Source organism: Bombina bombina, chromosome 4 (genome assembly GCF_027579735.1).
Source record: "Bombina bombina isolate aBomBom1 chromosome 4, aBomBom1.pri, whole genome shotgun sequence".
Lineage (NCBI taxonomy): Eukaryota > Metazoa > Chordata > Amphibia > Anura > Bombinatoridae > Bombina > Bombina bombina.
In genome coordinates, this window is record NC_069502.1 from 741,804,389 (window position 1) to 741,816,435 (window position 12,047).

Consider the following 12,047-nt stretch of genomic DNA (forward strand, 5'->3'; position numbering starts at 1 on the left):
TTTGCGGTTAAGGGCACCAACCCCGCTTAAGTTATCGGCCATGCAGATATGGCTGGATAACTACCCTGACCGGGAAGCGGCAGAATTGCTTAGGTCAGGGTTGGAGGGGGGTTTTCATATTCCAATTACAGGGACGGTTAGGGGTTCTGCGGTGCACAGGAACCTGAAAACAGCCTACGAGTTCCCACATGTTGTGAGGAAAAAATTTGGCTAAGGAAGTAGCATTGGGCAGGGTCTCTGGCCCATTCGCGGATTGCCCATTGGGAGATCTGGTGATCTCGCCATTGGGGGTCGTACCAAAAAAGGAGGAAGGAAAGTTCAGGTTGATACATCACCTGTCCTTCCCTAAAGGGAGTTCGGTCAATGACGCCATTGACCCCGAGATGAGTTCGGTACATTATCAATCATTTGATAAGGCGCTGGACGTGGTTAAGGTATGCGGCCCGGGCGCAATGTTAGCAAAGCTGGACATAGAGTCAGCATTTTGCTTGGTGCCCTTGCATCCCTCGGCTTTCAGACTGATGGGCATGAAGTTTGAGGGGGCATATTATGTGGACCGCCGATGGGGTGCTCCCTGTCCTGCTCGTGGTTTGAATGCTTCAGCTCTTTCCTCCATTGGGTGGTATACAAGGCTACGGGGGGGGAGTGTTGGCCCACTACCTTGACGATTTCTTATTGGTAGGGAGAGCAGGTTCAACAGAGTGCGAACAGCTCATGGGCATTATGCAGGATATGATGAGGCGTTTTGGCGTCCCGCTTGCGGACGATAAAACGCAGGGCCCGTGCACGTGTCTCACATTCTTGGGAATTGAAATCGACACGGTGCTGCGGATATGCAGGTTACCATTGGAAAAGGTGACGCGTATGTTGGCGGCGGTACGGGCAGCCAGTAGTAGGGACAAGGTCAACGTCAGGGATGTCCAGTCCTTACTGGGTTTGCTGAATTTCGCCGGGCGGGTTATACCTATGGGACGAGTTTTTAACCGTCGGTTGGAGGGCCTATTGAGGAGCCCGACTAGCCACACCAAATGGGTATGCGTCACATCTGAGGTGAGGCAAGATCTGGCGGTTTGGGATCATTTCCTTCAGAGCTTTAACGGGGTGTGCTTATGGAGACGCCCACTGGTACCTAACCGTTTGCTGAACCTGTTCACGGATGCAGCGGGCGGCTTTGGTTATGGGGCATATTTGGATGGGGAGTGGAGCGCGGCTCCGTGGCCACGGGAGTGGGTGACGTCAGGTTACATTAAAAATCTGACTTTGTTAGAGCTATTCCCCATCGTTGTAGCTATTGAAATTTGGGGAGATAGGTTAGCCAATCGGTCGGTGGTGTTCTGGACAGAGAACATGAGTGTGGTGTACGCCATTAACAGGTTGTCGGCGTCATCACCAGCAGTCGTGTGCTACTTGAGGCACTTGGTGCTGCGCTGCTTGCAGCGTAACATACACTTCACCGCCAAACACGTCCCGGGAGTGCATAACGTTATCGCTGATGCACTCTCTCGATTTAAATGGGGGCAGTTTAGGGAAGCAGCTCCCATGGCGGTGGTTGAGGGTCTAACATGCCCAATTTTTCTTTGGCAGTTGTTGAAGATTGGGCAACCATCTTACCGTTAATTAAGGCATCTTTGGCGCCCAGGACGTGGTCGGCATACAGGAGCCACTGGAACAGCTGGGAAGCTTTCTGTCTACGAAGGGGCGTGCAGGTACAAAAGGCCACTAGGGTGCATATTTTAGACTGGTTGGCGCAGCTGAGGTGTGACGGGGTCAGTAGAGCTGGTGTGGCAGGAAGACTGTCAGCTGTTGCATTTTTTAATAAAGCTTTGGGTCACGCGGACCACTCTGGAGCCTTCCTGGTTAGGAAGGTGTTGAAAGGGTGGGGAAGGGTGGCACCCCGGCCGAAGGACCGGAGGGAGCCCATAACACAGGACAGGCTGAGGCTGTTAGCCTTGAGCGTGGCTTTGGTTTGTAAGTCTGAATACGAAAGGCTGCTGTTTAGGGCTGCCTTCGCAGTGGCATTTGCGGGAGCACTCAGAGTGGGTGAGCTCGTGGCATCTGCTAAGGTCAAAGGCTCAGGAGGAGTACGGTTTGAGCACGTACGGGTGACGGACGGGGGTCTTCTATTATTCGTGCCAAGGTCCAAAACTGACCAAGAAGGTAGAGGGACGTGGTTGCCGCTTACTAAGCAAGGTTGTGTCGACAGTTGTCCGGTCAGTTGCGTTGAACAGTACCTGTCTGCCCGACCGGCGGGAGGTGAGCTGTTCTTCGTACATGAGGACGGGTCAGCATTGTCTGCGTTCCAATTCCGTAGGGTGCTCGCCAAGGTGGCTGAGAAAGCTGGGTTGGACCCAAAAAGGATTGCCCCGAATTCATTTAGAATAGGCGCAGCGACTAGCGCATCACAGAAGTGCCTCCCAGCAGCTGAGATTAAACGTCTCGGTAGATGAAAGTCTACGCAATATAAAACATACATTAGACCGACAAAGGGGCAGAATTAAGTAGCAGTTTAGGGGCTGGGAGTTGATGGTGGCTGGGGTTGATTTGTGGTCAAATTTGACGGGTAATTCATGATGGTGTACTCTGTTTTACCAGGTGTTGTAAATGAGAAAGCCCCGCCAGTTCGCGTGTGGATTGTTGGGCATTCATACGTCCACTGGGCTCACATCAGGGCGCTGCGGTCGCCGGAGGGACAGCAACTTGGATTCCCAACGTCCAAGGCAAGCTTCCGGTGGTTAGGGCGCAGGGGATTGTTGTGGGCTAATTTGCCGGCGCTCTTGCGGGCGGCCTAATATTTTGGTGCTGCACCTCGGGGGAAATGAATGTCAGCGGATGTGCATTGGGTGCACACTTGGTTGAAGGAGGTGACTGTGGGGTGGTCGAATGTGGTTGCAAGACTGCATTGGAGACACATTGTCACCCAGAAGGCCGCGTATAACGTGCGCAAAAAGGTCAATAGGGAGATGGGAAGGACAGTCACGGGCTTGGGGGGTTTCGTGGTTAGGCACAAAACTATCACGGCCGACAAAAAGGACCTATTTAGGCCTGATGGGGTCCACCTGACGGACGTTGGGCTGGACATTTTTCTAAAGGACATCAGGGGAGCCCTATTGAGGGTTATTTCATAAAGTTCAGAAATGTGGTTATGTTATTGCTGTTATTATCGTTACTGTTTAGTTAATATCGTTACTGTTTATGGTTGTGGTTAATGAATAGGTGCCTGTTGGTTTTTTGTTTTGGCGGCAAGAGTTTGCCTGGCTCTTGTGGCGGGTGGTCAATGCCCTGGGGAGCGGGCACAAAGAGAGAAGAGTGACGGTCCAGAAATAAGGGAGGGGTTATGCCCGCCAGGCGCCGGTCTGGGGGTCCCCTCCCTCGCGAATGTGGGCCGAAGATCTCTCAACATCACAACTCTCTCTGAGTGCCATTGGGCGTGTCAGCCGGGTGGCATACTGCAGGTATCGGAAGGGGCCTTGACCATCTGCTAGTAGGGGCTAGGATAGGGAGAGATGCCGCCAACAATGATTTATTACGAACTTGTTGCCAAGTTTTGATGATAGGTTGATTAAGTGCCTAAGGGTAATTAGAGTAACGCTTAGGCACTAGTTAAAGCGTTTATTTAATAAACGTGGACCGTGACCGGTCCTTTTTCTCCCAACAATGGTGTGTGTTGTCTTATTTATTTAGATAAGCTATTACAGTTTGGAGGACGGAATAGGGGGTTTAGACCTTATGATAGTGGAGGGCTCTCTAGTGGGCCAGTAATAACATTAAGGGATTACCAACTTGAAGTCTGGAGAAATGCTAAAGCCATGTTTGTTACAATGTTGCATGTGGAGAGGCGGTGTCTGTTCTTACCTTTATAGGGTCCTGCAGCAGTGATTTCAGCCTCTTTCGGTTTCCAGACTTCAAGGAGAAGGTTTTCCTGCCCACCCGTCCCATGGAAGAAGTGAATGGCGGCAAATAAGCGGCTGAGTAGGGTAAGCTGACTCGGCAGGGGTAGGTTTAATTGAGCTAGCCTGCAGTAAGACCGAGTCTTTAATATACCCATCAACCCCTGGCAGTTGGGTTGAACGATTCTGTTGACAGGGGTCGCCTTACCGGGTTGGTTGGATATGCCTCAGCAGGCGGGTGGTCAATGCCCTGGGGAGCGGGCACAAAGAGAGAAGAGTGACGGTCCAGAAATAAGGGAGGGGTTATGTCCGCCAGGCGCCGGTCTGGGGGTCCCCTCCCTCGCGAATGTGGGCCGAAGATCTCTCAACATCACAACTCTCTCTGAGTGCAATTGGGCGTATCAGCCGGGTGGCACGCTGCAGGTATCGGAAGGGGCCTTGACCATCTGCTAGTAGGGGCTAGGATAGGGAGAGATGCCGCCAACGATGATTTATTACGAACTTGTTGCCAAGTTTTGATGATAGGTTGATTAAGTGCCTAAGCGTAATTAGAGTAACGCTTAGGCACTAGTTAAAGCGTTTATTTAATAAACGTGGACCGTGACCGGTCCTTTTTCTCCCAACAATGGTGTGTGTTGTCTTATTTATTTAGATAAGCTATTACAGTTTGGAGGACGGAATAGGGGGTTTAGACCTTAATAATTCAACATTAGTTATTCGGTTAATCAGAAAACACATTTGAAACATACTTGCACAAGATTTTAGAGCTTTTCAAATTCTGCTTCATATACTTAAAAATCAATTTTAGTCTATTGTTTAATCACTAGACTACTAAATATGTCCGTCAGAATGATTATGATTGCAATTAAATATTTGGATGTTTACAAATGTTAATTATTAAGTGAAAAAAACAGGTTAGGTAGCCACCCATAAATATTGAATTAATTGTCTTTTTTCATTTTTATTTTTTTTTACTTTCTATTAGTCTTGTATTTTTTTGCTTCTATAAAGGTGTGTGACATTATTTGCTAAAGGCATTTGAAAACCCTTCCATTCCATTTTTTTAATTCTTATAAATGTTTTATTTTATGTCATTGATTCATTCATTCAAAAGTTTTTTTTCCCTAACTTTTCTTATGGGCTGAAATGGCTTAGAATCTGAAGTAAAAAAATAAAGCTGAGCTTCCACATGAAGTTTTCTCATGCAAATTATATTAGATGGGAATGGGAGGGTATTGTTTTTTATATAAACTATACTTAGTTTGTTCTTAAAAATATATATTCATTAACTCTATTTTTTTTATATACTGTATATCAGATACAAAACAGGTAGCATACTTAATAGTTTTTCTTTCAATTTCTTGTTCTTTATATGTATATTATTTATAATATGTTTTATTATGATATATTCCTTTCATTTTCACAGAGTAGCCTCAATGCAGACGATGGTTTAGGAGTAGCTTCCCTGAGTGTAATCTATGGAGCACTTATTATCTCTTCAATGTTTGTTCCACCAATTATGATAAAGACAATTGGATGCAAGTGGACCATTGTTGCTTCTATGTGCTGTTACATCACATATTCCCTTGGAAATTTCTATCCTAGCTGGTAAAGTGTTATATTTCTTTACTACAGAAAATACAATGGTTTTTAAAAGTAAAGGTTTCCATAAATAACACAAGTGTCTATACATAAAGGGCAGGGGGTGTAATTCTGCAATAAGAATTATTCACTAATATCACTATGTGGTTTTACTAGAGGATGATTAAAAATTTAACCAATGCCGGTATTTTAATTCTTGTAGTTTTCTGAAGTTATCACAGATAAAATGATTGAAAGGGCATGAAACCCATTTTTTTCTTTCATGATTAAGATAGGGCAGGCAATTTTAACCCCTTAAGGACCACAGCACTTTTCCATTTTCTGTCCGTTTGGGACCAAGGCTATTTTTACATTTCTGCAGTTTGTTTAGCTGTAATTTTCCTCTTACTCATTTACTGCACCCACACATATTATATACCGTTTTTCTCGCCACTAAATGGACTTTCTAAAGATACCATTATTTTCATCATATCTTATAATTTACTATAAAAAAAATTATAAAATATGAGGAAAAAATGGAAAAAAACACACTTTTTCTAACTTTGACCCCCAAAATCTGTTACATATCTACAACCACCAAAAAACACCCATGCTAAATAGTTTCTAAATTTTGTCCTGAGTTTAGAAATAACCAATATTTACATGTGCTTTGCTTTTTTTGCAAGTTATAGGGCCATAAATACAAGTAGCACTTTGCTATTTCCAAACCACTTTTTTTCAAAATTAGCGCTAGTTACATTGGGACACAGATATCTTTCAGGAATCCCTGAATATCCCTTGACATGCATATATTTTTTTTTAGAAGACATCCCAAAGTATTGATCTAGGCCAATTTTGGTATATTTCATGCCACCATTTCACTACCAAATGCGATCAAATAAAAAAAATTGTTCACTTTTTCACAAATTGTTTCACAAACTTTAGGTTTCTCACTGAAATTATTTACAAACAACTTGTGCAATTATGGCACAAATGGTTGTAAATGCTTCTCTGGGATCCCCTTTGTTCAGAAATTCCAGACATATATGGCTTTGGCATTGCTTTTTGGTATTTAGAAGGCCGCAAAATGCCACTGCGCACCACACATGTATTATGCCCAGCATTGAAGGGGTTAATTAGGAAGCTTGTAGGGAGCTTTTAGGGTTAATTTTAGCTTTAGTATAATGTAGTAGACAACCCAAAGTATTGATCTAGGCCCATTTTGGTATATTTCATGCCACCATTTCACCGCCAAATGCTAACAAATAAAAATAAAGCGTTAAATTTTTCACAATTTTAGGTTTCTCACTGAAATTATTTACAAACAGCTTGTGCAATTATGGCATAAATGGTTGTAAAAGCTTCTCTGGGATCCCCTTTGTTCAGAAATAGCAGACATATATGGCTTTGGCTTTGCTTTTTGGTAATTAGAAGGCAGCTAAATGCCGTTGCGCACCACACGTGTATAATGCCCAGCATTGAAGGGGTTAATTAGGGAGCTTGTAGGGAGCTTGCAAGGTTAATTTTAGCTTTAGTGTAGGTATCAACCTCCCACATGACACATCACACCCCCTGATCCCTCCCAAACAGCTCTCTTCCCTCCCCCACCCCACAATTGTCCCCGCCATCTTAAGTACTGGCAGTAAGTCTGCCAGTACTAAAATAAGAGTTTTTTTGGGATTTAAAAAAAAAAAATGATAATTCTGCTCTGTAGGATCCCCCCTTAGCCCCCAACCTCCCTGATCCCCCCCAAACGGCTCTCTAAACCCCCTCTCTGCCTTATTATGCGCCATATTGGGTACTGGCAGCTGTCTGCCAGTACCCAGTTTAAAATCAAATATCTTTTTTATTATATTTTATTATTTTAAAAATTATATTTTCTGTAGTGTAGCTGCCCCCCCCTCAACCCCCAACCTCCCACCCTCCCAGATCGTTAAATAACAAGTTAATTTCTAATGTTCCCACCCTCTCTCCCACCGTGTAACACTTAACATTTGTTCCATGGTGTAGGGTTCCCACCCGCCCGCGCGCGCACCCGCTCCCATGCACGCGCGCGCACCCACTCGCGCGCACTTGATCTCGCCCCCTTCCCCACCGATGGCCGCCCACCCGCCTCCCTGGATCAGCTCCCACCCACCAACGAACATGGCCATTGATGGCCGATGCAGAGAGGGCCACAGGGTGGCTCTCTCTTCATCGGTGGGCTAAAAAATGTTATAGCAGGATGCCTCAATATCGAGGCATCACTGCTATAACATGAAAGCAGTTGGAAGTGATCAGGATCGCTTCCACTGCTTTCAAAGACCAACGACGTACGGGGTACGTCCTTGGTCATTAACTGCATTTTTTTGCAGGACGTACCCCATACGTCGTTGGTCGTTAAGGGGTTAAACAACTTTCTAATTTACTTCTATCATCTACTTTGATTTGTTCTCTTGGTATCCTTTGTTGTAGGTTTAGGGGCTGGGAGTTAGCTGCTGATTGGCGGTGGGACTTATATGCTTCATTTCATTGGCTTACTAATGTCTTTAGCTAGATGCTAGATCCCTGTAGTACATTGCTGCTCATTCAATAAAGGATACCAAGAGAATGAATAAAATTTGGTAACATAAGTAAATTGAAAACTTGTTTAAAATTGCATGCTCTATCTGAATTATAAATTAAAAACTTCCCATTAAGTACTTTATATATACGGCACCAGCTAAAAGGGATACTAAACCCAAATTGTTCTGTCATGATTCAGATAGAGCATGTCATTTTAAGAAACTTTCTAATTTACTCCTCTTATCAACTTATTTTCATTCTCTTTGTATCTTTATTTAAAAATCAGGAATGAAAGCTTAGGAGCCGGCCCATTTCAGGTTCAGCACCCGAGTACTGCTTGTTGATTGGTGGCTAAATGTAGCCACCAATCAGCAAGTGCTATCCAGGGTGCTGAACCAAGAATGGGTCAGCTCCAAAGCTTGCATTCCTGTGTTTTCAAATAAAGATACCAAGAAAAATGTGCCTTTGAGTTCACAAACTTCAGCATGTGAGGGTATTGGAAGTATTACCAGCACTCGTTACAGGGACATTAAACGGAATGGTAACTATTCACAATGATAAATGTTTTCCTTCTGCAGCTCCCTTTACAACTGTTATGATGTTTTAATGCTTTTCAGGCAGCGGTTGGTGAAGCTCTACATTTTCATACCAGATGCTGCCATCTTGGAGCTCACTTATTTTTGCACCTTGTGACAGAAATGGTGGATATTTACAGATCAGTGCTTTTTCGTAGCTGTATTGTGCCTTTTGTGTTACTATACACAATACAGAATGGGGGAGGATATTTGCAGTTTAGGCACAATTTAAAATAAGCATATATAAAAAGTTCATATGAATAATACGAATCAATACAACCAGAGCTCCTGCTCGGTTACCTGCATGCTAACCCGAAGTGCACAATACAGTAGTCAGAAAGATGGCAACATCAGGCTCTGTGAATATGCACTTTTGTGACAGAGGGAAAAAATACCGAAACAGTCTAAAGACCGCTGCTCCATAACTGGTCCACCTTCTCTGAGGCCGCGGACATCAATCCGCCCGATCCTATATGATTGGGCTGATTGACACCCCCTGATAGCGGCCGATTGGCTGCGAAACTGCAGGGGGCGGCATTCTTGTGAACTGCTTGTGTAATGATAAATGCTGACAGCATATGCTGTCGGCATTTATCGATGTGCGGCGGACATGATACGCTACATTGTATCATGTCCACTCTCACTTTGATAAATTGACCCCCTAGGCTCCAAGATGGTGGCATCCAGAATAAAGATGTGAAGCTTGACCAGTCAGCACTATTATGGGGTTAAAATAAGAGAATGGTTTTGAAGAGAGATGCAGGCACAGGATGAGAAACGATAGCATGATGAGCTGTAACCATTCTAATGTAGCTGTGCCCTGAAGTTTCTTGCCACTTAATTTGTTGATTATCCATTCTCGTGCTAAAATCTGCTGTCTGCTAAAATAATCTGTGATATTTAATTGTTCCCAGCAGATGTAATATTCAACATATTTATTTCTGCCCAATGCCAAATAAGTTTGAATTCTTGTAACAGAAGTGGAGTTGAAATGCCTCCTTGGAACGAATATAGAAAACTACAGTACAATTCTATAAATAACCTCTAATTCTATATTCTGCATGATAATCCTGAAATATTATAAAGAACAAATAAAATGTTCAAAGTTCAAACACAATTCAAACCAAATAATATTTTGCTGCAGTTTAGGGTCTTGGAACCTATGGTCAAGCACACCACTTGTTAAACCATTAATAATTTCATGATTAGTGACTGTTACCTACCCAGACAATGTCTTCTCTTCCAGAGCTCTGCAATAAGAGTCACAAGGACATTCTTAGAAGTTCTTACACACGAGAAGGCCCAAAGGGCATAACACATTTAAAAAGGGTATTTCCTATTTTAAATCTGAGAAAAGGGGTTAGGAACAGTTCAGTTAAGATATGATTATATGCATATTCAAAGGACTACTGTCACCATATTCAATTTCCAAGCGATCACGTTAACCATAGCCAGTAAAGATTCCTTTTTTATTTTTTGTATGTATCCATGTTTAATGGCTAAAGACACACACATGCACCAAAATATATATACATATTTACTGGTATGGGTAGGATACAGTTTTTCTTCATCTGCCTAAAGGACAGAATAGGGTCCATACCATTGAGAAGGGGAGTCTTATTTTGGGTTTTCTGCCTGGTCCTACTAAAATGGTCTGTCTTCATTGGTATATGCTACTAGGTTTAGCCAAGATAGTTTTCCTTTACACATTTGATTCACTGGAAAGATACACAATTTTGAGCTTGTAAAATATAAAACTTATTTTAACTTCAACTCCCTCTGGTATTTAGAACCCCCCCCCCCAATAAACAAACAATAAAATGATTAAAATGTATAATTGTCTTTTTTACAGACCATGTATTCTATGGCTTTACATTGTTAATCACTATTACATTTATGAAAAATAATACAAAATTTATAAACAGACCCTATATAATTTGATCTTAAATTTTCAGTTCCAGGAAATAGTTTTGAGATACAAATGAATTCTACAAAAATAAAAAATATCAACAGTGTAACAAAAAAATTCTGGATAAACACATCTCCCCCCCCCCCCCAATTTAAAATTCTTATGCTTTTTTTTTTTGTTTGTTTAATAATTTGTATTAAGGTTCAGAAAAAAAAAGTTAGACATCTATAAAAATATTCATATCACAATTTTTAGCAACATGCATTTTTGAACCCACATGTATACAGATAAACATGCAATTTGAAGAACGTTTACAAGGCTATCCGTTGCAAGGATAAACATATATTTAATGGGCTGGATTAATACATTTCCACATACATTTATCCCTGCTAAATTTAAAATATAAAAATTAAAAAAATTACTGTCTTGAAAAAAAAATTATAACTGTTATATTCAAATCTATACATTATTTACATGCCAATTATAAATAAGTTAAAAAAATAAGTAGCTTTCCAATTTTACTTTATTTTGTATTGTAACTGAATTTAAATTTTATTTTTCAAGTGAGGGATTAGAATGTGTTAAATATGCAAAATACTTAGTCAGCATTTCCAATATATGTATATTGCTTTATTAGATACCCAGAAAGATGCCTAGAATTTTCAAATGTCCACTAGAACAAAATATATGAGCAAATGGTTGTCACTCTGGTTTAATCATAATTTATCATTCTGTGTTTTAGTTTTGCCCTAAATGCTTGGAATTTTATTTTATTTTTAACATATCATTAAAATGTTAAATATTAAAAAAAAAACACAAAATTATTATATTATGACAGTTTGAAGTGTGAGCAGTTATGAAGTGAATTATGATATGTTATATTAATTTTTAAGGTACACACTCATTCCCACATCTGTGATTTTGGGATTTGGAGGAGCTCCCTTGTGGGCTGCAAAATGCACATATCTTACAGAGAGTGGAAACAGATATGCAGAGAAAGCTGGAAAGGTTGCAAAGGATATTGTCAATCAATACTTTGGAATATTCTTTTTAATTTTTCAATCATCTGGTGTTTGGGGAAACTTGATATCATCTTTAATATTTGGTCAGACTCCAGACGCAGGTAAGGCACAGATCAATATACTATACATTTCTTAATCTTATTATGTTATAATATGTCTAATGTTAAAGACATAACACCTTTTATCAGTATCTCCTTACTGTCAAATACACAGATTAAAGATGCAAAACATTAAACAAGTATTAACTGATTCAAAAGTCACGTAGCTTCTAGTGTCTTGCAAAACTTGGAATGTTAATACAATTCAATGTATCAGTAGTGTATTATTTTCTATTGTTTCACAGGACAAAAAAAAAAAAAAACAAGAATAATTAAAGGACAGGAATCTGCAAAATTTTCTTTCATGATTTGGATAGAACATACAATTTCAAACAACTTTCCAAATTACTTCTATTATTAAATTTGCTTCAGTCTGTTATCCTTTGCTGAGGGAAAAGCATTGCACTACTGGCAGCTAGCTGAACACTTCT

General features: G+C 41.4%; 1 protein-coding gene across 1 annotated transcript in view; it reads left to right on the plus strand.

Moving 5' to 3' along the window:
• LOC128655575 (protein unc-93 homolog A-like) overlaps positions 1-12,047 on the plus strand; it is a 48,997-nt gene that overhangs the window by 11,845 nt on the left and 25,105 nt on the right. Inside the window, exons 2-3 of the mRNA XM_053709167.1 lie at positions 5,314-5,495; positions 11,390-11,619. Of these exons, the coding sequence (XP_053565142.1) occupies positions 5,314-5,495; positions 11,390-11,619 (412 nt within the window). The remainder of the gene's footprint in view (positions 1-5,313; positions 5,496-11,389; positions 11,620-12,047) is intronic.